This window comes from Mobula birostris, chromosome 18 (genome assembly GCF_030028105.1).
Source record: "Mobula birostris isolate sMobBir1 chromosome 18, sMobBir1.hap1, whole genome shotgun sequence".
Lineage (NCBI taxonomy): Eukaryota > Metazoa > Chordata > Chondrichthyes > Myliobatiformes > Myliobatidae > Mobula > Mobula birostris.
In genome coordinates, this window is record NC_092387.1 from 59,689,092 (window position 1) to 59,715,372 (window position 26,281).

The 26,281-nt window shown below is 42.7% G+C and overlaps 1 protein-coding gene across 6 annotated transcripts in view; it reads right to left on the reverse strand.

Annotated features, from left to right (window-relative positions):
* Nucleotides 1-13,920: 13,920 nt before the first annotated feature.
* The window catches only part of scaper (S-phase cyclin A-associated protein in the ER), a 351,667-nt gene continuing 339,306 nt past the window's right edge, over nt 13,921-26,281 (reverse strand). For 5 of the 6 annotated variants that reach the window (XM_072282778.1, XM_072282779.1, XM_072282777.1 and 2 more), the window contains 3 exons: nt 16,431-16,622; nt 14,445-14,493; nt 13,921-14,359 (listed from right to left, as the gene is read on the reverse strand). In XM_072282778.1, coding sequence (XP_072138879.1) covers nt 14,253-14,359; nt 14,445-14,493; nt 16,431-16,622 — 348 coding nt within the window. In that variant the 3' untranslated portion in view covers nt 13,921-14,252. The remainder of the gene's footprint in view (nt 14,360-14,444; nt 14,494-16,430; nt 16,623-26,281) is intronic. The other variant, XM_072282776.1, reaches the window with a different exon arrangement.

Sequence of the window (26,281 nt, forward strand, 5' to 3'; positions counted from 1 at the left end):
TTTGGGATTAGTTCTGGTTTGATTTTCTCTCTTCAGAAGCAGGTTTAATATCACTGGCAGAAGTCGTGAACTTTGACGTTTTGCAGCAGTGTACAGCGCAATACATAATAATACAAACTACAAATTATTATATATGCAACACACATGAAAGTTGCTGGTGAACGCAGCAGGCCAGGCAGCATCTCTAGGAAGAGGTACAGCCTCTGTCCTGACGAAGGGTCTCGGCCTGAAATGTCGACTGCACCTCTTCCTAGAGATGCTGCTGGCCTGCTGCGTTCACCAGCAACTTTGATGTGTGTTGCTTGAATTTCCAGCATCTGCAGAATTCCTGTTGTTTGCGTTTAAATTATTATATATGATTAGATTAACTAAGTAGTGCAAAAAGAGAGCAACAAAAATCGTGAGGTTTGATACATGGGTTCACTGACCATTCAGAAACCTGATAGCGGAGGGGAAGAGGCTGTTGTCAACCCCCTCCCCAGCAACCCCACCCCATGCTCTACTTCTCCAAGTGTTGCTTTGTTTGAGACAGATCAAGGCGATAATTGTTTGAACTGCAAAGCTGCTCTTATGCACCCAGCCTTGTTTTGTTTGGACGACTTTCTGAGATCTGAAAGCCGGTGCTGATTTGCCACCTATTCCCCTCCAATGCAGCTGAAAGTAGCCTCCGAAAAACCGTGAGACGGGTGAACAGAATTATATCAATTTCCTCACTGTTTATTTCAGATCGTATTTGATTCATACAAACACATGGATTAAACTATTAAACATTTGTAATATGATACGGCACAGGTTTTGGCAGGGGTCAAACGTCATTTGTTAATTTTTTTCAACTTGCATTTACAATCACCTCCCAATAGTGACAAACTATAGAAGAGTTAATGTGAGATGATTTGGGTGACACGGTAACGTAGCTGTTAGCGTGACGTTAACACAGCACCAGCATCAGCGATCGGGGTTCCATTACAGCCGCTGTCTGTAACGAGTCGGTACATTCCACCCGTGACCGTGTGGGTTTCCTCTCACATTCCAAGGGTGTTTGGGCTAGGGTTAGTAAATTGTGGGCATGCTGTGTTGGCGCTGGAAGCGTGGCAACACTTGCGGGCTGCCCCCAGCACATCCTCGGGTGTGTTGGCTGTTGACACGTATCAATGTAGGTTTCGAAGTACATGTAGCAAATAAAACTAATCTTTTTTTTGATAACTGAAGTGTTTTCATGGCAATCCCACCTCACACTCGCCTCCCTGGAAGTGAAGAAGTCCCAGGTGACTTCAAACAACCGGTTTCATTCACCACTGGTGATTCGCACTGGAGAAGTCTTCAACAAGGTCAGAAAGTGCAGGTGAGGGGCGACAAAGAGTGTCCCCGGGCTACAAAACCGGAAAAGAGTCCATGCCGAAGGATGAAATGTGTCTTCCTTTGGGCTGCTCCGTCTGGAGTTTCAAATCTCGGCCCCGAGTCTTCGGCACAACGACAGGAGATTGAGGATGTGACACAGTACTGAGGGAGCGCGGCTTCTTCTGAGGGCGTTTCAAAAGACAGGGGAACTTTACTAAAGCCGATTACTTAGCCATGATCACATTACCGTCCATGGGAATTTAATCACAAACAAGATAAAGTCTGCAGAAGCTGGAAATCCAAGCAATACACACAAATATGGAAGAACACACACAAAATGCTGGTGAATGCAGCAGGCCAGGCAGCATCTCTAGGAAGAGGTACAGTCGACGTTTCGGATCGAGACCCTTCGTCAGGACTAACTGAAGGAAGAGTGAGTAAGAGATTTGAAAGTTGGAGGGGGAGAGGGAGATCCAAAATGATAGGAGAAGACAGGAGGGGGAGGGATGGAGCCAAGAGCTGGACAGTTGATTGACAAAAGGGGATATGAGAGGATCATGGGACAGGAGGCCTAGGGGGAAAGAAAGGGGAAGGGGAGCCCAGAGGAAGATATAGTGAGAGGGACAGAGGGAGAAAAAAGAGAGAGAAAGAAAGGGGAAAATAAAACTTAATAAATAAATAAATAAATAACGGATGGGGTACGAGGGGGAGAAGGGGCATTGGCGGAAGTTAGAGAAGTCGATGTTCATACCATCAGGTTGGAGGCTACCCAAACAGAATATAAGGTGTTGTTCCTCCAACCTGAGTGTGTCTTCATCTTTACAGTAGAGGAGGCCGTGGATAGACATGTCAGAATGGGAATGGTACCAGGAATTAAAATGTGTGGCCACTGGGAGATCCTGCTTTCTCTGGCGGACAGAGTGTAGGTGTTCAGCAAAACGATCTCCCAGTCTGCGTCGGGTCCATTCACGGCCTCCTCTACTGTCAAGATGAAGCCACACTCAGGTTGGAGGAACAACACCTTATATTCCGTCTGGGTAGCCTCCAACCTGATGGCATGAATATTGACTTCTCTAACTTCTGTTAATGCCCCTCCTCCCCTTCTTACCCCATCCCTTATTTATTTATTATTATTCCCCCCCTTTCTTTCTCTCTCTTTTATCTCCCTCTGTCCCTCTCACTATATCTTCCTCTGGTGCTCCCCTCCCCCTTTTCTTTCTCCCTAGGCCTGTCCCATGATCCTCTCATATCCCTTTTGCCAATCACCTGTCCAGCTCTTGGCTCCATCCCTCCCCCTCCTGTCTTCTCCTATCATTTCGGATCTCCCCCTCCCCCTCCCACTTTCAAATCTCTTACTAACTCTTCCTTGAGTTAGTCCTGACGAAGGGTCTCGGCCTGAAACGTCGACTGTACCTCTTCCTAGAGATGCTGCCTGGCCTGCTGCGTTCACCAGCATTGTGTGTGTGTTACTTGAATTTCCAGTATCTGCAGATTTCCTCGTGGTTGCGTTTTCAAATATGGAGGAACTCTGCAGGCCAAGCAAAAGAGTAAATAGTCGAAGTTTCGGGCTTCAGCAGGATGGGAATCTGTCGTGTGAAAATTAGTTGCCCATTCTCTATAAGCGGTGTCTGTAGTTAATTGACAAAAGGAGGACGAAGGCGCTACACAATCAGTATCAAGGAATTTCAACAACTGTTCTTCTGTCTGGTTGTTGTCGGATCCCATCTGCGCCCGCTCTTCGTTTGTACGGGCTCCCGATCCGCGCAACTCGAGCGGCACAGGAATTAATCTGGACTCGTTCACCCCTGACACTCCATTCGTTCACATACTCTAGTGCTGGCGGAGCAGAGACCTGCAAAGCAGAGTGTATTCTTTTAAAAGGCTCTCTATCTGTCTGTTAGTATATTTATTTATCCAGCTGTACATCTATTTATGCACACCACATATTTAACCATACCCTGATCACATGATAATTTACAATGACCAATTATCCCGCTAACCCGGCCGTTTTTGGACTGTGGGAGGAAACCGGAGCACCCGGAAAGACGTACAAACTTCTGATAGACCGCGTCTGAATTAAACTCTGTTATAGCGTCCCGTTAACCGCTGCGCTACCCGTGGCGCCCCGTTTGAACCGGATTGCCGCGGTTCAGAGGAACATAAATCAAATAGCTGGCTATTAGAAACGGGGCACATTTAACATTAACCCGGGTTAAACTGACAATTTTTCAGGTGATTTTCCAACAGTCAGCGTTTTGTCTCCTCGGAAACCCCATAGACAGCCCCCGACGTACACACTTCCTAAATTTCGCCAGTACAGTCCTCCCAATAAGAGATTTTCACAGATCAATATCCTCCCGCTTTAGTACTTCCAGTCGGGCTGTTGGACCAGATTCCTGTGCACCGCGGGAGCTTCCAGCTCCAAGACGGAGTGCTGGCTGATACTGGAGGGCAGGTGGGGTACAGATTTTAGCGGTACGGGGCGGGATGTGTGTGTGTGTGTGTGTGTGTGTGTGTGTGTGTGTGTGTGTGTGTGTGGGGTGGGGGGGGGGGGATTTACATCTAGTGTTACCAGCAATGGCAACCGAGAAAATGCCGATAAAAACCCAAAACGTCGACTGTATTCTTTTCCATAGATGCTTCTTGGCCTGCCGAGCTCCTCCAGCATTTTGTGGGGGTTGATAAAAGGGAATGCCCGGGGTATTATATTGCTTTGCTGTGCTGGGGTACATGTCACCCTAGTCACACAGAACCGTGTTTGCTCTTAGCTAAAATGTCAGACAACGAATGCCGGCACATCTGATCGGGGCGGCACGGTCGTGTAGTGGTACAGTAAACACAAACGGTTGACAGCGCCAACGACCCGAGTTCAGTTCCCGCCGCAGTCTGCCGGGAGTTTGTACGTTTTCCCCTTGACTGCGTGTTTTCTCTGGGTGCTCTAGGCTCCGCTCACATCCCAAAGACGAACGTGCTGCATCTCGAAATAAATAAAATCTCGTAAACTGCTGAAGACAAGGCAACAGATGATCTTGGGGTTATCCATCTGAGTTAGACGAGCTTTTGGAATTGCCGTGACGGAACCCAAGTGGAAACGTACCAACTCACTTGTCGGTTACCATCCCGACACCCCCACCCCATTCAATCATGATCCACATCTTAACCCGGCGCGGTGCCGGGTTCAAACAAGAACACACAGCGGCAGCAGGTGCCGGAACCTGGAGCAAAACACTGTAAGAACCCAGGGAAGATCCGGAAGCGAGAGGTATAAACTTGGCCGGTCACTCATGACGCCGATTACGTTCAATTTACTCCATCCCGCCTCTGTACACCTCCAATCCCCACATCCTGTCAACATGCGCGGAATTTGGACTGGCGCTAGGACCCAGAAGAGACAACTTGCCGCTCAGCAGATTGCCTCCTCTTATCGTTCACTGGAATTTATCGGTGTAAAACTCTGCAGTTCATGGGAGTACTTTAAGGGATTAGTATAGGAGAGACGGAGCAGTCCAGGTGAAGACATGCAAACATAAAATCACGCTGTAATTGGGAAATACATATATCGAGAGATGTAGTTATTGATGTCAATAAATCTCTCCTGAAATTCACACTGACTGTAATTTTCAGGATTCAGCTAACAGCGTGTGCCGCAGTGAAATATAGCAACAACTGCTTTCAGGAAATCAGCAGGAATCTTGTTACCGAACAGCCAGACGGATTCCGATTCCGATTTACTTATCAAATGTACATGCACAGTGAATTGCGTCATTTGTGTTAACAACCAACACGCCAAAGGATGTGCTGGGGGCAGCCCGCAAGCATCGCTATACTTCAGCGCCAACATAGCATGTCCACAATTTACTAGCCCTAACCCGTACGTCTTTGAAACGTGGGAGGAAACGGGGGGATCTGGAGGAAACCCACGCGGTCATGGGGAGAACGCACAAACTCCTTACAGACAGAGGCTGGGATTGAACTCCGATCGCTGACGCTGGGGCTGTAACGGCGCTACGCTAACCGCAATGTTACCGTGACGCCCCAAGTCAACTGACATTAGCTGAGAAACTTTACGCTGCTTTTTAAAATAATTTATCAGTATAGGGAGGAGGTTGTAAATGCAAAATCAGAAGATTTAAAAATATGCAGTTCCTAGTGTGCCCACAATATTCAACATAACACAGAACAAGACAGCAACAGGAAAACAAGCCCCTTCCAAACTCTGACACACACAGGCTTCCAAAACAGGGCGGGGGGTGGAGCCTCAAGTCCTTGGCGGGATGTTTGAACAAGCCGAGTCACTTCCCCAGCAGGGAAGGAGCCAGTGTCGCACTAAAACAAGCACGGACAGAGAAATCAACAGCTCGGTCCGCGGAGACAAGGCTGGCCGTTCACAAGGGAGACACAAGAAACTTACAGGCGTGGGAATCCGGAGCAAACAGGTAAACCGTTGGAGGAAGTCAGCATCTGTCGGGGAATTAGATTGCCCAGATGAAAGGTCTCGACCCGAAACGTCCACTGCCCACTTCCCTCCGCAGACACTGCCCGACCTGCTGAGGTCTCCCAGCCATTTGTTCTGGATGACACCGTTTATATTTCTGCCTAGTATACTCGGGCGGTCTTTGGGCACCTGTCGTCCGCACGTCAGCCCGCACACCTGCGCCGCTCCGGTGGACAATCGAATTGTTCCAGTCAGAACCAAAATCAGAATCGGGTTTACTATCACCGACATTAGTCGTGAACTGAGTTGCTTTGAGACAGCAGTACGGCTCAGGCGTAACATATTAGTACTATAAGTTATAATCAATCGAGATCGATAGTCAAAAAGATGAATAATGAGGTAGCGTTTATGAATTCATGGACCGAAATCTGAATGCAGAAAGGAAGTAGCTGGAGTCCCTATGAAAGGTCACGGCCCGAAGTGTCCACTGTTTATTTTTTTCCATAGATGGTGCCAGTCCTGCTGAGTTCCTCCATCATTTTGATTCTATTACTCTGGATTTCCAGCATCTGCCGCATCTCTTGTGTGCTTTATAACGTTGAATGTGGGCCTTAAGGCTCCTGTACCCTCTCCTTGATGGTAATAGCGAGAAGAGGACATACCCTGGGTGACGAGGGTCCTTAATGATTTTACATTTGGGATTACGTTTCTGCAAATATCTCGTCCAGATACTATAGACCCCTCACTGGTCCTCTCCCCAACCCCACCCCTCAATTCTTCGTTCTCACATTAACGCAATTCCTTTCACATATCCCCACCCTCTTCATCATTCCTCCCACCCCCACCAGAGTGCTTCATCTACAGCGTCACCAAACGTCCTCCCACTCGCCAGTTGCTTTGACTTGACGCCGGGTATTATCCTCTCATATCCCCTTTGCCAATCACCTTGTCCAGCTCTTGGTTCCATCCCTCCCCCTCCTGTCTTCTCCTATCATTTTGGATTTCCCTCTCCCACTTTCAAATCTCTTACTAGCTCTTCCTTCAGTTAGTCCTGATGAAGGGTCTAGGCCTGAAACGTCGACTGTACCTCTTCCTAGAGATGCTGCCTGGCCTGCTGTGTTCACCAGCAACTTTGATGTGTGTTGCTTGTATTTCCAGCATCTGCAGAATTCCTGTTGTTTATTGTGTCTGGATATTATTGTACCGTTCTCCTAATTCAGTTGCGAACTCTTAACTATCCAGCAACACCTCAATGTTTCTCCTTCCTTTGCCATCCACCCATCACCCCTAACCACATTTCTTCTTACCTCCCTTTTGCAAGTGCTGGGCGGTTTTGTTGATCCCTGCTTTTACTCTAAACGGGTGACACACAGCTGCAATCTATCAACAACTGGGCAAAATCCATGAAACTATTACTCCACAGTCATCAATTGCAAATTCGTTTTGGCTGTCTGCAGTATTAGGAGGGAAGTAACTCTTCCAGCTAAGTACCGTCACTGTGTTCTCGACTTCCAATTCACGCACACAGGACCCGTTTCCGCGGTTTGTAAAGTAACCCTATTCCATGGCAGACTGTATCAGATTTATTCCAGAGGCATGAAGGGAATCTTTACAAATCTCTGCTAGAAACTTAGACCCCAGCTCATCCCCAATCTTTATTGGTAGTCCTACTCTGGGTACCGGGTGCTGGATTTCAATACCTAACCTACTCTTTTCTCAGTCCTCTGTTGCTCAAAGTTCACATTTCAGACCCACCCATCTTGGGTTTGTGTCAAACTTTTGTCGATTGGCAGCTATGCTTTATTTCTTTACAAGAGCCATATCTCACACTGCAATAATAATATAGGATTGTCCTTTTTCCAGTCTCTATCAACAATTTGATAGGTAGCCAGAGAGATACACAGTGTTCCTGAAGATCTGTTGCCTCAGAACCAAGTGCTGAAAGGTGGGGATAGGTTGTTTGGCAACACAGATACAGTGGGCTGAATAGCTTCCCGGTGGTGTAAGCTGTCAATGATATTTTTGTGGCAGAGAGCATGCGCTTGTGTCCTTATGAATGCCAAGCTATCTGTGATAATGTCAGGAAGGTCAAACTTCAAATCAGAGTATTAGGGTTAAGGTGGGATTCTTAGTGTGGAGGAACAGAGGGATTTTGGCGTTCATGTCCATAGATCCATCATAGTTGTTGTGCATGGTTGTTAAGAAGGCGTGTGGAGTGTTGGCCTTCATTAGTTGGTGGATTGAGTGCAAGAGCTGCATGTTAGAGTTCCATAAAATTCTGGTGAGACCACACTTTACTTTCATTTTGGTCCCATCATTATAGGAACAATGTGGAAGCTTTGGAGATTCAGAGGAGATTTACCAGGATGCTGTTTGGGTCAGGAATTATGCCTTGTGAGGATAGGGTGAGTGAGCTAGGGCTATTCCCTTTGGAACAAAGGAAGATGAGAGGTGACTTGATGGAGGTGTACAAGGTGATAAGATGCGTAAATAGTGTGGAGAGCCAGAGACTTTTTCCCAGGGCTGAAATGGCTTTAAGAGGGGACATAATTTTAAAATGATTGGAGGAAAGTAGAGGAGAGTGTCAGGGGTAGTTTTTTTTACAGAGTGTAAACACTGTAGAACACACTGCTAGGGGTGGTAGGAGAGGCAGATAATTAGGGATATTTAAAAGACTTAGATAGGCACATGAATGAAAGAAAAATGGAGGAGTTTGTGGAATGGAACAGTTAGATTGATCTTAGGGAAGGTTAAAAGATTGGCACAACATTGTGGGCTGAAGTACCCTGCTGTCCTATATTCATCAGTTTATATAAAGGGCAGTAGAGACCTCTCCCCCAACCCCAAAGGCACTTGTGGTTAGAGATCACTGATTAATCAAAATTAATTTGTACAATAAGGACTTGCCCTTGTATGATAAAATGAACTCTTGACCTCACAATGTACCTCGTTATGACCCTGCACCTTATTGCCTGCCTGCATTGTACTTTCTCTGTAGTGCTTATAATTTATTCCACGTTCTGTCATTGTTTTACCTCGTTCTACCTCAATGCATGCTGTAATGATTTCATCTGTATGATCTGTATCTATCTGTACAGGTCTCTTTCCTTCAGTAAGGCTTCTTCCATGAAACAAAGCCACTCCCATACACCTTTTCCAAGTTAAAGATTATTGTTACCGTATTTGCACTATAAATACTCACATAGGTGATCTGAATGCTAAATGTTGATATAAAAACTACCTAAAGTTGGACTGTAAACATTTAACTTTCACCATCTCTAAACAGTTCTGGTGCAGTAATATTAAAAAATATATATTTGTTCCTAATTTCTGCCCATCCTTTGCCAGAGGCACAATGTTATGAGTATGTGAGTTCAACGACGACAGTGGTCCTGTATTCTCTCGTGCTCCTCTTTCCATTTATAATGTGACAAGTAAACATTAGCAGGATACTCAATAGTATTGAAACTTGAGCCAAGCATGGTTTCTGGCCCCATTCTGTATGTCAGAAAGTGGGTTAGGAATGAATTCACTAGCTAATCTTTCCTTTCATAGACAGTTCAGTCTATTGTGCCTGTGATTTCTGTTTGAAACAAAGTAATCAGTCCCACTCCTTGCTCTTACCTTATAACTATGTAAAATATTTTCCTTTATTCAACTCTGACAAAGCATTCTCAACCTGAACTGCAACTGTTTTTCTTCCCAAGATGCTGTCTGACCAGCTGAGTTTTTCCAACATGTTCTATGTTTACATATATTACCCCTTTATCCAGTTCTATTCTGCAAGCCACTATTGAATGTAGATCATAATGATTCACTATACAAAATAAGATCTCCCTTCCTCAAAGACATTATTTCTGTCCCACACAAAATGCTTTGGGCTGTGACCCTCCATCTTGGCCCATATCCTACCATGATCATAGTAACAATTTTGAATAACACTGCTTCCCCTTAACCTCGTAGCACTGCTTGAACGGTCATCATTTCTTTATTGTCTCTGGTCAAAGAGCAATAGAAATCAATTTTGTGATCAGATAACTGATACACCAGAAACAATGGCTTCATTCGCATGGTTCAGTGAATATCTTGTGCTGGACATTTATGAATCAGGTAAAAAGTCTATTCCCTTTCAGATGAGACTTAAAACTAGTGGTGGATGTAAAAGATTCAATGGTATTTTTTCTGACAAGACCAGTGTAGTTCTCCTTTAATGTCCTTCAAATGTTTTGTGTGGGGCTTACTGTGTAGATTCAGCATGTCATCTAAAACATTGACAAATTTCTGTAGATGCACAGTGAAGAGTAATCTTGAGTGGGTTGCTTCACAAACTGATGTGGAAACACCGATTCCCAGAACAGAAAAGTCTCTAAACAATGGTAGATACAGCCCAGTTCAAAGCTGGGAAACAAATCCTCCCACCATTGAGCACATCTACAAAGAGCACCGCCACAAGAAAGCAGCATCCATCACCAAGGACCTTCACAATCCAGACCATGCTCTCTTCTTGCTGTTGTCATTGGGAAGGAGGTTGAGGAGCCTTAGGTTCCACACCACCGGGTTCAGGAACAGGTATTACCCTTCAACCATTAGTTCCCGAAACAACTTGGCCAACTACATTCAACACAACACTGAACTGATTGCTGAACACAACCTATGGACTCACTTTTAAAGACTTTACAACTCATGTTCCCTGTATTTATTTATTTTTGTATTTGTACAGTTTGCCTTCTTTTGCACATTGGATTGTGTGTCAATTTTTGTTTAGTTTTTCACTTATTCTATTGTATTTGTTGGTTTTACTATGAATGCCTGCAAGAAAATGAATCTCAGGGTAGTATTTGGTGATATATGCATGCTTTGATAATAAATTTACTTTGAACTTTGAAGTTAACAGCCACATTACTGAATTGTGAAATTGACCATAATTTGGAAGTAACGCACATCAAAGTTGCTGGTGAACGCAGCAGGCCGGGCAGCATCTCTAGGAAGAGGTACAGTCGACGTTTTGGGCCGAGACCCTTCGTCAGGACTAACTGAAAGAAGAGCTAGTAAGAGATTTGAAAGTGGCGGGGGGGGGGGGAGATCCAAAATGAAAGGAGAAGACAGGAGGGGGAGGGATGGAGCCAAGAGCTGGACAGGTGATTGGAAAAGGGATACGAGGCTGGAGAAGGGAGAGGATCATGAGATGGGAGGCCTAGGGAGAAGGGGGAAGTACTTCACTGACTGAATCTTTTGGGATAGTTCTGAGATTGTAATGTTTATTTTATTCTATTCTGAGCTGCTGGGACTCCACCCACTCCAGGCATTCTCTCTTCTCCCCCCTACCATTGGGCAGAAGATACAAAAACCTGAAAGCACGGAGCACCAGGCTCAAGGATAGCTTCTACCCTGGTGTTACTAGACTCTGGAACAGACCTCTTGTAAGACGGACTCTTGACTTCACAGCTGTTAAGACTTCATTCTGCATTGTTATTGCTTTACCTTGTTCGACCTCAATGCACTGTGTAATGATGTGATGTGTACGAAAAGTGTGTAAGACAAGCATTTCACTGTTGTTTGGTACATGTGACAATAATAAACCAATTCCAATTTCAAAGCATTTTTTCTTCATTTTCTGTTTTAAACATAAAGACTTTAAGACACATATTTGTCTTGTCATTTAACTTGCAATGAAGTTCCTTGTTATTTTACTAGACATCACCTGTGCATCACCCCTTTTGCATTATGATTAAGCTAATAGAGGATGTGGTACATTGCTCCATCTTATTCCTAATGAATCTGTGTTAGTATTTTTACCTTGTTGCAAACAAAATTCCAACTTACGTTTGTTGATTGCCTGACCTTTGGTGTGGGGGTGGGGAATGTAACTTGTGGTTCTTCTTCCCTGCGGCAGAGACCTGGAATGCCAGGGTGGGAAGATTGCTAAGTGTTTCAGGTTTAAAATGTCGTCAGGCTTGGATAGGCCTCAGTCAGGTTGGGTCTGATTTTTATATCCCAGCAAATTTCAACAACATGTCCTCAGAATCCAGGGCTTTGTGTCACAAAATATAAAGGAAATTTGAAATTCTGTGGTGTTACGAACATTATTAAAATTAAGTAAGGCATAACTGCAGGACACACAAAAATATCAAAAGAGTTGGAAAGAATTTTAGAAAAGTTTCATTGGAGAGAAAGACTCAGTTTTATTTAGAAGTACAGTATGGAGTTGGCTCTTCAGTCCCTTCGAGCCACACCGTTCCAGCAACTCCACAACGCTGATTAACCCTAACCAAATCACGGGACAATTTACAATGACCAGTTAACTTACCTAGCACGTCTTTGGGTTGTGGGAGGAGACTAGAATACCCGGGGAAAACCATGCGTTCCATGGGGAGAATGTACCAGAGACTCCTTACAGAATGGTGCTGGAACTGAACCCCGGGACGCCCCAAGCTGTAATAGCGTCATGCTAACCACTACACTAGCATGGCACACATTTTGTAAGAATTGATAAGGACAATCCCAAATATTGCTAATGCTTCTCAGGCAGTCCCTCAGGATTGAGCAGAACTTGCTTCTATTTTGGATTTGTGAGTTCTAAGGTAGCTAATGGGACCAATGTGGCAACCACAGGTCCTTCACAGATGGGTAGAAGGTACCCAACAGGGCATGAAAGTTAATAATTTGTGACGTAGTTGGCTTGTTTCACCACTTAATCAGGGTTTCTGTGTGCTCCTGATGCATGACCTTGTTGTTCACACCATTGCAAAGGTTCTTTCTCTGCTTTGAGTGGTTATGGGGACAGAATCTTCTAAAAGTCAACAAGGATGGATAGAGCCTACACTTCAAGAAGCTTTGAGCATATCCTAAAATTCTCTTTTCTCAACACCTTGTTAATCTTCTCCTATAACTGAGTTTACAATAGTGTGGTGTTAGGTAGGTGTACAAAGCATCCTGCCAAATGTAGCTGACTGAGGTAACTAGGGCTTTGGTGGATAAGACAATGGTCTGGGAGAGGACACTGATATTGACTTTAGTCAATTTGGAGCACCATTTTACAGTGCCTTGAGGTACCTGTTGTAGATTTTTCATATCTTAGAAGCATTATCTGCAGAAGGCAGTTGAGGAGGATAGTGGTGAAGACTCTCTTCAGCAGACAGCAAGAAGACCCCCTGTATCTCCTAGTCAGCTGTTTCTCCTTTTATGAAATGGTCTTAATTACACCATTGCTTCTGTATCCTCCTCTTCACAGGTAGGCTTACATGGCTGACAAAAACTGACACCACTACTTTGTTGAAAGTAGATGGAATCTTGGAATTTAATCCTTTTCTTAAGGATAACGATTTGCTTTATTTGTCACACGTACACTGAACATTGAAACATACAGTCAACTGTGTTGTTTGCTTCCACAACCTTGAAAGTGAGTCCATAGGTTGTATTCAGTGACCGGTTCAGTACTGTGACCGAGATGTGCTGGAGGCAGCCTGCAAATGTCGCCATGCTTCCAGTGCCAACATAGCATAGCACAACTTACTAATCTAACCCATATGTCCTTGGAATGTGGGAGAAAACCAGAGCACCTGGAAGAAACCCACACAGTCACAGTCAGAGAACATACAAACTCCTTATAGGAAATGGTTGGAATTGAACCCTGATCTTCTGATTGCGGCTGCTGTACTAGCATTATTTTAACCGCTACGTTACCATGCTGCTCTCTAAAATCCAATATACCATGAAGGAATTTGCCCCAAATGGTTACTACAAACCAATGGATCTTCTTATGATGGCAGGAACATCATATAATGGTGTCTGCTGCACACAACTAACAATTCAGAGGTCATAGTTAAATTTCACAAGTTCAGACCAAGAAATACCAATAGTGCTGTTCACACCCAATTGGTTCACAGGCATACTTAAAGGGAGGAACATATCACTGCTGTCTAGTCTGACCTACACATGATTCAAGTTCTACACAACATGTCGACAATTCAATGTCCTCTGAAATAGTCTCACTAGTCACCATCTCAGGATTACTAGGATAAGCGTGTAATATACACTGCTACAGATGACTACTTCCTTACATTACGTCACATTATATCATTGTATTAAGTTCAACTCTGTTTGAGAACTAATGTGTATGAAAATAAACACATTTTCCACAATGCATATTGATGCAGATGAAAATAAATAATTTTATTGTGTCAGTGTATTTGAGCCACCAACTGACTTCTAATAAATAAATTAATTAATACAATCCTAAAGGGACTGCTATATCTTCTAACAAACAAAAACAAAACAGATTATTCCCTATGCACATAAGCTAGAAAGGTTCACTTAAAAAATTGTCAAGTGATTATGATGAAGATCTTATATACACCAGGTAATATATACAGTTTGTGCAAATCAAATGAGTATGTCCTAGAACATAATATCACTTAATGAGTAACAAGACTAACATTTAAACCTATTTTTTTTGTGTGGTGTCGAATACCCTTTCCCCTTAGCAAACTGGCTCTTTCTGCAGAAAGAATTTACGGGCATCTTCCCACATCTCACGGGGAAATCTGTTTGAGAACTCAAGGTAATCTTGACTGCAAGCGGCTCCTGCTGAAATGAGAAGATAGAATGGAATTGTTAAAGTCAATGTTGTTGTAAACAGGGGGCAAGTTGAGAAGAAATCTTGGATACTCACCCGCCTGGTGAGATGGCTTGTCAGTCTGACTCAAACTCTGTGCAAAATCCTAAAGAAGATAAAAACACGCACAAGTTGTTCCGTTGTTTAAAAAAGGATCGAAAAGTAATCCGGGAAATTATAGGCCAGTAAGTTTTAATGTCGGTAGTAGGTAAGTTATTGGAGGGAGTACTAAGAGACAGAATCTACAAGCATTTGGATAGACTAGGACTTAATAGGGAGAGTCAACATGGCTTTGTGCATGGTAGGTCATGTTTGACCAATCTATTGCAGTTTTTCGAGGAGGTTACCAGGAAAGTGGATGAAGGGAAGGCAGTGGATATTGTCTACGTGGACTTCAGTAAGGCCTTTGACAAGGTCCCGCATGGGAGGTTAGTTAGGAAAATTCAGTCGCTAGGTATACATGGAGAGGTGGTAAATTGGATTAGACATCGGTTCGATGGAAGAAGCCAGAGAGTGGTGGTAGAGAATTGCTTCTCTGAGTGGAGGCCTGTGACTAGTGGTGTGCCACAGGGATCAGTGCTGGGTCCATTGTTATTTGTCATCTATATCAATGATCTGGATGATAATGTGGTAAATTGGATCAGCAAGTTTGCTGATGATACAAAGATTGGAGGTGTAGTAGACAGTGAGGAAGGTTTTCAGAGCCTGCAGAGGGACTTGGACCAGCTGGAAAAATGGGCTGAAAAATGGCAGATGGAGTTTAATACTGACAAGTGTGAGGTATTGCACGTTGGAAGCACAAACCAACGTAGAACATACAGGGTTAATGGTAAGGCACTGAGGAGTGCAGTGGAAAAGAGGGATCTGGGAATACAGATACAAAATTCCCTAAAAGTGGCGTTACAGGTAGATAGGGTCGTAAAGAGAGCTTTTGGTACATTGGCCTTTATTAATCGAAGTATTGAGTATAAGAGCTGGAATGTTATAATGAGGTTGTATAAGGCATTGGTGAGGCCGAATTTGGAGTATTGTGTTCAGTTTTGGTCACCAAATTACAGGAAGGATATAAATAAGGTTGAAAGAGTGCAGAGAAGGTTTACAAGGATGTTGACGGGACTTGAGAAACTCAGTTACAGAGAAAGGTTGAATAGGTTGGGACTTTATTCCCTGGAGTGTAGAAGAATGAGGGGAGATTTGATAGAGGTATATAAAATTATGATGGGTATAGATAGAGTGAATGCAAGCAGGCTTTTTCCACTGAGGCAAGGGGAGAAAAAAACCAGAGGACATGGGTTAAGGGTGAGGGGGGAAAAGTTTAAAGGGAACATTAGGGGGGGCTTCTTCACACAGAGAGTGGTGGGAGTATGGAATGAGCTGCCAGACGAGGTGGTAAATGCGGGTTCTTTTTTAACATTTAAGAATAAATTGGACAGATACATGGATGGGAGGTGTATGGAGGGATATGGTCCGTGTGCAGGTCAGTGGGACTAGGCAGAAAATGGTTTGGCACAGCCAAGAAGGGGCAAAAGGCCTGTTTCTGTGCTGTAGTTTCTATGGTTAATTTTGTTATTTCATTCATTCTAGATACTTTTTTTATTCATATCTTTTTACTTCTATTCTGTCCATTCCTGACATCCACATACTTGAGGCAGCACAACCACTGACATAATTAACATAACAGAGCAACAGGCACTGTTTAACAGGCCCGATGAAGGTTCTCAACCCAAAATATTGACTGTCCATTTCCCTCCATCGAGGCCACAACACAGAGGACAGCTCAAAATTGTTTGCCGGTTCTTGCCTGATGTTCATTCATGTGAAATTTTCAAAGAGAGTCAGGAGGCATTGAGTGGAAATGGGAACCCACTGTTAATTGTTTGCTCACTGTGACGATGGAACACCAACTGGAGTCCTGGCTGGTTTTGGCTAATGGCATCTCTACCCGGTCTTTAACAGTGCAGGAATAAGCACTAATGGTTCATACTATCCTGAAGCAAGGATCAATTATAAAGTGGGACAAAGTAGGATTTTACACAGATTTACCTGGATAAAGGTGGCAAGCAAGACACAGCTCATTTCCTGCTCTAGGATAACCTTGTTCTGCGGGTTGTTGTAACAAGCTGTGATCAGTGTTGGGAACAGGACTTTGATTAAACGCTGGTCACTGAAGTATTGAAAAGGCAGCTGGCAGAGCTTCTGAAGGACTGTAGGGTGGCGCCCTGACTGCACTGTTACCTGACAGAAAGGAGGTGTTCATAAAATCATCAAAAAAACATTTAATGACAGTATTTATAATATACAAACATACTAAAAATCAAGTCTGTGTAATCTTCCTGTTCATGTTATGTTCCTGAGACATTCTTTTGCTAACTTTCCTCAATACAAACTTCATTTGCCAGATTTATTATATATACATCATAGTGTAATTAAGCTCCTCCATGAGGAGTATTGCAATAGTGCCTCTGTTTTCCGTCTTCCCAGCCCCTTGGCTTGAGCCAGACAGGAACCCTTACGTGCAGCCATTTCTCATATTGCAGACAGCCTCACAGTGTAGAAAGTATAACAAAATTAGAAGCGAGTATTATCTAAATGGTGAGAGTTTGCAGAGGGATCTGTGCTTGTGCATGATTTGAAAATGGATAGTATGCAGGTATGGCCAAAATGTTATCATACATTGCTGGAGGAACTGACTATCAAAGTAGGTTATGCTACACTTATACAGGGCATTGGCGAGACAACATCTGGAGGGCCACGTACAGTTTCAGCTTCCCATGTGACCACAATACATTAACTATTTTAAAAACTCCTGGTACGATGACATACAGAATGAAAGCAGGGAAACTACACAGAGTAAGTTCTGTTGTGAGCTTTGTAACCAATTTGCCCATCTATATATTTCTACTTTTATATCAGATTTCCAATGTTTTCCTTTTACCTTTACTTCAACTCATGAGTTCTTTGACAATATGTATCCCTTTGAGTGTGCTGCTTGTAATGTGTAAACCATCTGTGTTACTGCTTTATGAAAAAAGATAGGACAGATCAGTGGACCACACAATTGCAAGTGGGTGTGTCATTACTTTATAGTGTTTAGCACAGTGTCAAAGGCAACAAAATGGGAAACGAGACAACACAGATGCCAGAGTAGGGAAGTGGTTACCTCCAACTGACCGCTTCGATGGAGAAAGGTCAAAGGTCACATGAGGAAACTGCTCTGGAATGTCCCATTCTGTAGTGCAACAACAAGGGAGCCCTGGGCAATGAAAAGCATTTGCAGCAACGGTTCTACAAGCTGCTGTAAGAGTTTTCAATTCCTTATACTTCATCAGCAGAAAGTACACTCCTGGCTGAGGTATGGAAAATTAGTCAATTTTTCTAGTCTTGATTGCTATTCTATTATATGTTAAAAATTCACCTGTCAGGTGGGAACTAGTTGGGAAGATGTGATGCTTTGTGGTCAAATATCAGAAGGACACATTTTCTAGGCTCACTCAGAAATGATGACTCCTTCCATGAACTACTAGAGTCTTGCTCAGACTCCAAGAAATGACCTTGCAAGAATCCTGAAGAAGGATCTGCGACAAACATCTTGCTTGAGGAACCCAGTGGGTCAGGCAACATCTGTGGGGGGTGGGGGGAAGGAGGAGGTTTTATTAATGACACACGGTTTTGATCTGAAACATCAATAGTTCCTTTCCTTCCTATAGATGCTGCTCAACCCACCTAGTTCCACCAGCAGATTGTTTGTTGCTCAGGATTTCAGCAACTGCAGTCTCGTGTCCACATTAATTCTGGCTCTTTCCACACAAATGCTGCCTGAGCTCCTGAGAACTTACAGCAGTTTTAGATTTTACCCCAACAAGAAATTGAGCTTAGAAAACAATGGGGAGAACACTGGAGAAAGTTAATATTTGTTATTATTAATGTCCAGTTATTACATTGTTATTAATGTCCAGTTATTACATTGTTCCAAAAGCATTCAGTCTCCTCACCTACCTCTTACCAAGAGAATTGAGAGCCTCCTTAAATTGATCAATCACTAATTGCCTTTACAACTGTGAACTGTAAACAGCATCGAACTGTTGTTGAACGGATTTACAATCAAATGGGCAATTCAAGATTTCAGGATGTCCAGATATTTACTTATAGCGATAGAGCATGATAACAGGCCCTTCCAGTTTTACGAGTCTGGGCCGGCCAATTACAACATGAGACCAATTAACCTACTAATGCATATATCTTTGGAATTTTGGGAGGAAACTGTAGCACCTGGAGGAAACCCATGTGGGTTATGGGGAGAACATACAAACTCCTTACAGAATGTGATCCCAATTTCTGCACAATAATATGGAACAATTGAGTGATTTTTGATGCCAAGTATACTTTACTTATTACAGCCAAGGAGATGGTGTGTTCCAACTCTTACTTGATAACCTCTATATAGTAAATGTGCTTGCAGTTGTTTGATAGCAGTCAAGTGGAATGTAGCCCATCTTTTTTCTTATACTGCGAGTTATAAGTAAAGTGTTTAAGGTTTTAATTCTAACTGTCTTTTAAGATCAGAATTGCAGGAAATATCATTGGGAAATAGGATTTTGAAGGGTGAGTGAATCTGTACAAGTCATTAATTAGACTTCAAGTGGAATTCTAAGCAGCTTGTATGCGGTTCACCTATACTATTTCATAGGTTTAACAAGAATGTGCGGAAGTAGGCAAAAGATTCTGTGAAAAAGCCTACAAAAAAATTCACCTCTTTTGGATTATTTGATATACATTTTATGACTTCTTTCAGAAAAACTGACCTTCCTGAACCTGAAAGTAAACTTTCTAGTGTCCCTTCCCCCAACCTTTTAGCAGCCAAGTTGACCGAGCCTAATGATGCATGAATAGCCTTGGTCTCGGAAGTCAAAGAGGCACCCAATTAAACTCCTGCTCCTTCCCTCTCGACCCACCAAATATAGCATCAGCTTTCTGCATATGGAATACCGGGTACAGCCATCCCTGTGATTTACAGAGAATCCACAGCAGCCCGCGTTAAAAAACAAGCAGCATTAGAAAGTAGGTGGTGTGGGAGGATGGGGGTGGTGTTAGGGTTGGGGTGGGGGGAGGAGGGAAAGAAAGCTTAAAATCACTTCAAAAAAATTCCAGGGATGTCGCCATTCGTTTTTCTTATCACTTCTCTCATCAGCTTAGCAGAGCCCACGAGTACGACTGTTTAGACTAATGGGACTTGTCATAAAGCAGGCCAAGTTTACAGAGAGACTTGCGCACATTAAGAAATGAAGCAGTACCACTAATGGAACCTTGCTGCGTCCACATCCTGTTAGTCATACAGAACCTTTTCAATCGTCATTAAATTCAACTAACTGATATTAAAATCAAATCACTCCCAGGTTAGGTTGATTACTAGTGAACAATAAGGAAACATAAATTCCCCAGGAACAGCCTTTCTTCAGCCTGGGAGGTAGGCAGGGCCAGGCCTCAAGGAGCAGTAAAACTGCAGCTCAGGATTGTAAATTGTGCATTGGCAAAGCACAAGCTTTCCAGGCGCAAGCACTCACATTGACTACCACCCAAATTAAAGCCAGAGGTGCTGTGTGAAACAAAGGAGCCTGTGACAACATAAATTTCAGGGTTTTACAAGATTTCTTTCAAAGGACTTTTAACAGCTGCTGCAGAATATACGGGCCCACCGATCATGTACTTGAGTTGTAAGAATGCAAGTAAACAAATCCAAGTTTTAGGCACGAGCACAAGACCTGCTGCCAAGGGTTGTAAAATATTGCGAGCAACAATATGTGACACACGACTTAACACTGCATACTGTGCAAGACACTGAAGACTGACCAAGTTGTGATTTACAGTTAGATGTTAAAGAGCACTGCAAAATGATAGAAATTCAAAGTGAATACAGAAGATACCAAAGGAAAGAAGAAAAAACAGGCAAGATCTTTTCTCTTAATCAGTTGGAAAACAAACACTGTGTTTACTGAGTTGAGACAGGGTCAGGTGGCAAGTTGGTGGGGGGGGGGATGGAAATGCTGGCAGTTATCACGGGAAAGAATAAAATTATAATTCAGCAGCGATCATTCACCAGAAAAAACTTAAAAGCGTATAGGTTCAAGCATTCAAGTTTTCAGAAACATACACCCTCCACTTTATATTTTGTTTCTCCTGTGGACATGGATATAAAAGATCACTATTTTGAAGAAAAACAGCATTTTTACCCGGCGCACTAGTTATCCTTCAACAAGCATTGCTAGAACAGATTATCTGGATGTTATTAAAAGTCATTTATGGGGGCTAGCTGTACTTCAAAAGTACTTAATTGCCTGTAAAGTGTTGGGGATATCCCGAGACCATGATAGACATTTTATAAATGCAAGGTTTTTTTAAATAAAAATCAGTAAAAAATTTGGGAAAAAGAAACAAATGAGTAAAAGTATCCTATTAAAGTTCAAGAGTTACACTACAGAACTTCATTTTAAAGAAGTGACTTTTTTAGTTAATTAAGAATTGGTGTGGCATTTTTAACAGTAGGTTTCAGAATGTGCCAGGAAATAATGAAACATGGAATATCTTGCTACTTCATTGTTGAATAAACAGTGTGCAGTTACTTTGAACAGTCTTTTTTAAAAAGTATGTTCCTTTCAGAGAGATCATTACTAAATGTCTGAAAATGAATTTAAATACAAAGATACAATCTTTACTTGGATTTATCACTCAGACTATGCTAACATTGATGTAAGGAGCCAACTTTTGCCTTGTGTGTTGCACTTTTGCTAAAACCCTGGCATTTCCCCACTAATCCTCAGACTCTCTCTCCTCCTTTAGAATGTTTCTTAAAGTCTTGCTCCTTCACTGAGCAATTGAACACCTGCCCCACTATCTGATACTTGCTTTTAATTGAAACAAGAGATGTGGACAGTGACAAGGTCAGCATTATTTCTAATTGCACCTAAGAAGGTGATGATAAAACACTCTCTTAAACCAAAGCTGTCCCAGTAGGTAAGGCTACAATACAAGGGTATTAATTCTGCAATAATGAAAGAAAGGTGATATATTTCTAAGTCAAGAGGGTGGGTGGTTTGTAAGGGAACTACAGATGGCATTGGTCCGATATTCCCGCTGTCCCTGCTCTTTTAAATATGATGGGCTTGGGAAATGCTGTTGGGTTAGACATGTAGCTGCATTAAGCTTGTAGACAGTAGATTGTGGTCATGGTGAATGAAATGAACACTTTGGAAGATGAGTAAAGTTCCAATGTAGAGGTTTGTTTAAGAGAGCAATGAACTTTTGAATGTTGTTGGAGCTGCACTCATCTGCACAAATGAGGAATCATGTCATACCCCTGACCCATACTGTTTGCTTCAGAATGCACAGTCTCTGACTTGTCTGAGTAGCTGTAGCATCCTCATAACTAATTCATTAAATCTCAGTCACAAGTAACCCCAGGATAAATTTAATATGGGAAAATTTTGCCTCTTTCTAGCTAGAGATGCTGCATTGGACATGGATAACTTGGTCATCCGAGGAGCTTCAAAAAGAACTGAACAATTTAAGTTTCTGACCTTAAGATGGAGAAAAGGTTACTGATGAAGCAGCTAAAGAAAGTTGCCCTGGGACACTACCCTGACAATCTCTTGCAGCAATATCTGGGGCTGGAACCATTTTTCTCAGTAGGAGGCTTGACTCCAGCCAGTGGAGAGTTTTCCCTTCCATTCTCATAGGCCAACTTTATGAGAGCTCCTTGATGTCATACTCAGTCATAGCCATCTCACTATGTGGCCTGGTATCAACTCTTATGAACCGTAAGATGTTTTCCTATGTTGAAGAAACTACATAAAGAGAAGCAACACACACACAAAATGCTGGAGGAACTCAGCAAGTCAGGCAGCATCTATGCAGGGAATAAACAATTGATGTTTTGGGCTGAGACTTAATGAAGGGTCTTAGCTTGAAACGTCAATTGTTTATTGCCCTGCATATCAGTGCTGAGTTCCTCCAGCATTTTGTGTGTGTTGCTCAAGATTTACACATCTGCAAAATAAAAAGGGAAGAATTTGTTGTTGATCAGGAAGACGCAGGTTAAAGTCTAACCCAGAGACTTTTATGCTTTAAACGTCAAGTCGAGCACAAGTACAGGGAGGTATAGGTACAATGAAAACCTTGCTTGAAACAGCATTGCAGACAACACATAGAACATAAATTATACAAGACAGTGAATAGAGAGGGGAAAAAGACTGCAAAAACAAGACCTTGGCACAATAAACAAAGCTACAATATGGACAAGTCTATAGCATGCAGAGGTGGTCTGTGGTGTTCCATCGCTGAGGTAGGGATAGGGTCGTTGAGGTCTATTCAATTCAGTTGGTACATAGACTGATTGACTTGATGCTTAACTAATTTGGTTATAGTGCCTAGCTTCAATTGAACACTTGCTCCGAATTGGCTCATTTCAGAAAAGAAATGACACAATTTGCCTGGAGGGAAGCAAAACCTACCCAGGGACTTTACCATGTCCCTTCCTGTGGAGTAGCCTGTGAACCATCATTGTTTAAATACACACAAGTGGATCAATGAGGAATGGACCTGGTTTCCATGGAACTGCATACCAGTGTAGAGGTAGAGAGAAAGAAACATTTATCCTACATTATTAATAGATAGCACAATGTCCCTGGTACTTCAGCACAACACTAGTATGATACTCTTTGGAATGTAGAAGGTCTAGGGATAGTTTGATATGGAATTTTGAAAGGAACTCAAGGATCAAAAATGTTTCTAAAAGCTAATGGGGAATTTAGAACAAAGCCAAACAATTCAGGTGAGTTAGGCAACACTTCTAAAACAGAAAGGTTTGGTGGACTGAGGATAAAAAGCTGATGGTAGCTCAAGTATTCTTTTAAATTCAAGAAAGAAATATTGCTCTTCCCTAAGTTTTTAAGAAACCTGGAGTCAAGGTGGGCAGGCATCATTAGGATTAGTTTTGATATTACTTATGCAACAGGCTTGAATGGCTTGTGTTTTTGTGTTCCCTTAAGATAAAATAGTTGGTTAAATGCTTGCCAGAATAAAACACTATTCAGTTAGCATGATTGTCATTGTTACATTTCCCTTAACGGGTTACCACAATGAATATGGTAACTTCAACTCTTGAACTACACAACTGCATGTCTGGGTAAAAGCCAAAGCACAACCACAAGGCAATTGTGTGAAAGTTTAAGCACCCCTGAGCTGCCGGGCTGTGTGGAAATTCACCACTTCAAAGCTGAGCAGTGCCATGGTCTCAAACTCTTCATCGCAGTCTACAAAAACACTGTAAAACAAGTACATGCAGTGGTTTTATGGGCTATGTCATTGTCCCACCTCCACCCAATTCCTTTTGATTCCTTTAGTATTGAGAAATACACTAAGTGCCACTTTATTAGGTACACCAGTACAACTGCTTGTTAATGCAAACATCTAATCAGCCAATCACATGACAGCAACTCAATGCACAAAAACATGCAGACAGGTTAAGAGGTTCAGTTGTTGTTCAGACCAAATATCAGAATGGAGAAGAATATGATCTAAATGACTTCGACCATGGAATGATTGTTGGTGCCAGACAGGGTGGTTTGAGTATCTCAGAAACCATTGATCTCCTGGGATTTTCATGCACAGTAGTCTCTAAAGTTTACAGAGAATGGTGCAAAAAACAAAGAACATCCAGCATAGTAGATGTGTGGGCCAAAACCCCTTGTTAATGAGAAAAGTCAGAGAATGGTCATATTGGTTCAAGCTGACAGGAAGGTGATACTAAACTCAATAACCATGTTATAACAATAGTGTGCAGAAGAGCATCTCTGAATGTCCATGTTTAACCTTGAAGTGGATGAGCTACAGCAGCAGAAGACCATACACGTACACTCAGTGGCCACTTTATTAGGTACACAATGAAGTGGCCAGTGAGTGCATATCAATCTCCTTTTTGAAGGCATTTAATAATTTGTCCTCCACTGCCTCCTGTTGTGGAGAATTCCACAGGTTCACCACTCCCTCATTGGAAAACAAAGTTCTCCTGTTCTCCTTTCTAAATAGCATACTAGTATTCTTTCTCTTCTTACCCCTATTGGAGCATAAGTCACTGATAGCATCTCACCAGAGTCCTCTGTATCCTTCAAATTGTCGACAGGTATAGCCCACTGAAGATCCTTCCTCTCCCAGAGATGATATCCTTGGAGTTTCTTTTGGTGTTTCTGTAGCATTGAGTTCTTATGGGATGGGTTCGCTAGTTCCATGCCCAACTTTCCTTGTTTTACAGCGGGTTTGGGACTGTCCAAGGCAGAGTAGCATACTAGTATCCTGGAATATAATCCTGGTTCTGTTCTCCTCAGCAACTGGGAACTTCCAAACATGAGAGATTTCACAGATGCTGGAAATTCAGAGTAACACACACAAAATGCTAGAGGAAATCACCTGGTCAAGCATCATCTAAGTAGACGAATTAACAGTCCATGTTTTGGAATGATACCCTTCATCAGAATCAGATAGGAAGGGGAAAGAAGCGAGAGAAAGAAGGCAGAGGGAGGGGAATGAGTTCAAACTGGCAGGTGATAGGTGAAACCAGCTAGGGGTGAGTGGGTGGGGAAGCAGGATGAAGAAAAAAGCTGGGAGGTGATTGGTGGAAAAGGTAAAGGGCTGAAGGAGAAGGAATCTGATAGAACAGGTGAGTGTACCATGGGAAAAAGGGAAAGAGAAGGGACATGAAGGAATGAGATGGGTGAGGAGGAGGAAAGGGGTAAGAGGGAGCCAGAATGGGGAAAAGAAAAAGAGTGAAGGGGGCAGGGGGAAAATTACCAGAAATGAGAGAGATTGATGTTCATGCTGCCTGGTTCGAAGCTATCCAGATGGAATATCACATGCTTCATCGTGGCAGTAGAGGAGGCCATGGATCAACATGTCAGAATAGGAATGGGGAGTGGAATTAAAATGGCTGGCCACAGTGAAACCTTGCCTGTTGCAGACGGAGCAAAGTTGCTCAACAAAAAGGTCCCCCCAATTTACGTTGGGTCTCACTGATGTAGAGGAGGCCACAAAGGGAGCTATCTGTACCTAGACAGTTCGGGGTCCTGTGAAAATTTTACAGGATTATATGGGACTGTCTTTCTTCTAAATTCAGTGAATGTAGGCGAGCTTGATACAATCTCTCCTCACGTGTCAGTCTTGCCAACCCTGAAATCAGTTTAATAAATCTTCGATGCACTCCCTTCTTGTGCAGAACATCCTATAGGGAGATTAAAATTACACATTAAGTTCTAGATGGTTTCTTAACCATCTGTGGTCCACAACTTATGGACTTTTACTTTCAAGGACTCTACATCTCAATGTTTTCAGTATTATTTATTTACTTATTATTTACTATTATCATTATTATTATTTTATTTGCACTGATTGTCTTCTTTTGCACATTGGTTGTTTATCAGTCTTTGTGTGTAGTTTTTCGTTGATTCTACCGTGTTCTACTGTGAATGCCTGCAAGAAAATGAAACTCAGGGTAGTATATACTGACATAGGCACACTTTGATAAATTTACTTTGAACTTTATGGCAGCACGAACAGGCCTTATTTCACCCCAGCAGCAGGAAAATTGGGCTAATACTGTTGGCTCCTGATGGGAGGATCAACTTGCAACTTCAAAAACAAAATGGTTTGTTGCCAGGCATGGTCCAGAGCACCTGTACCTTCCATGGGCTTTTCCCCATGAATGTTGTGAATGCAGCCCAGTCTATCACTCACAGCAGCCTCCCCACTATTGACTCCGTTTAAAATTTCTGCTCCCTTGGGAAAGCAGCCAATGTGGTCAGGGACTCCTCTCACTCTGGTCATTCTTTCTTCTCCCTATTCCATCGGGC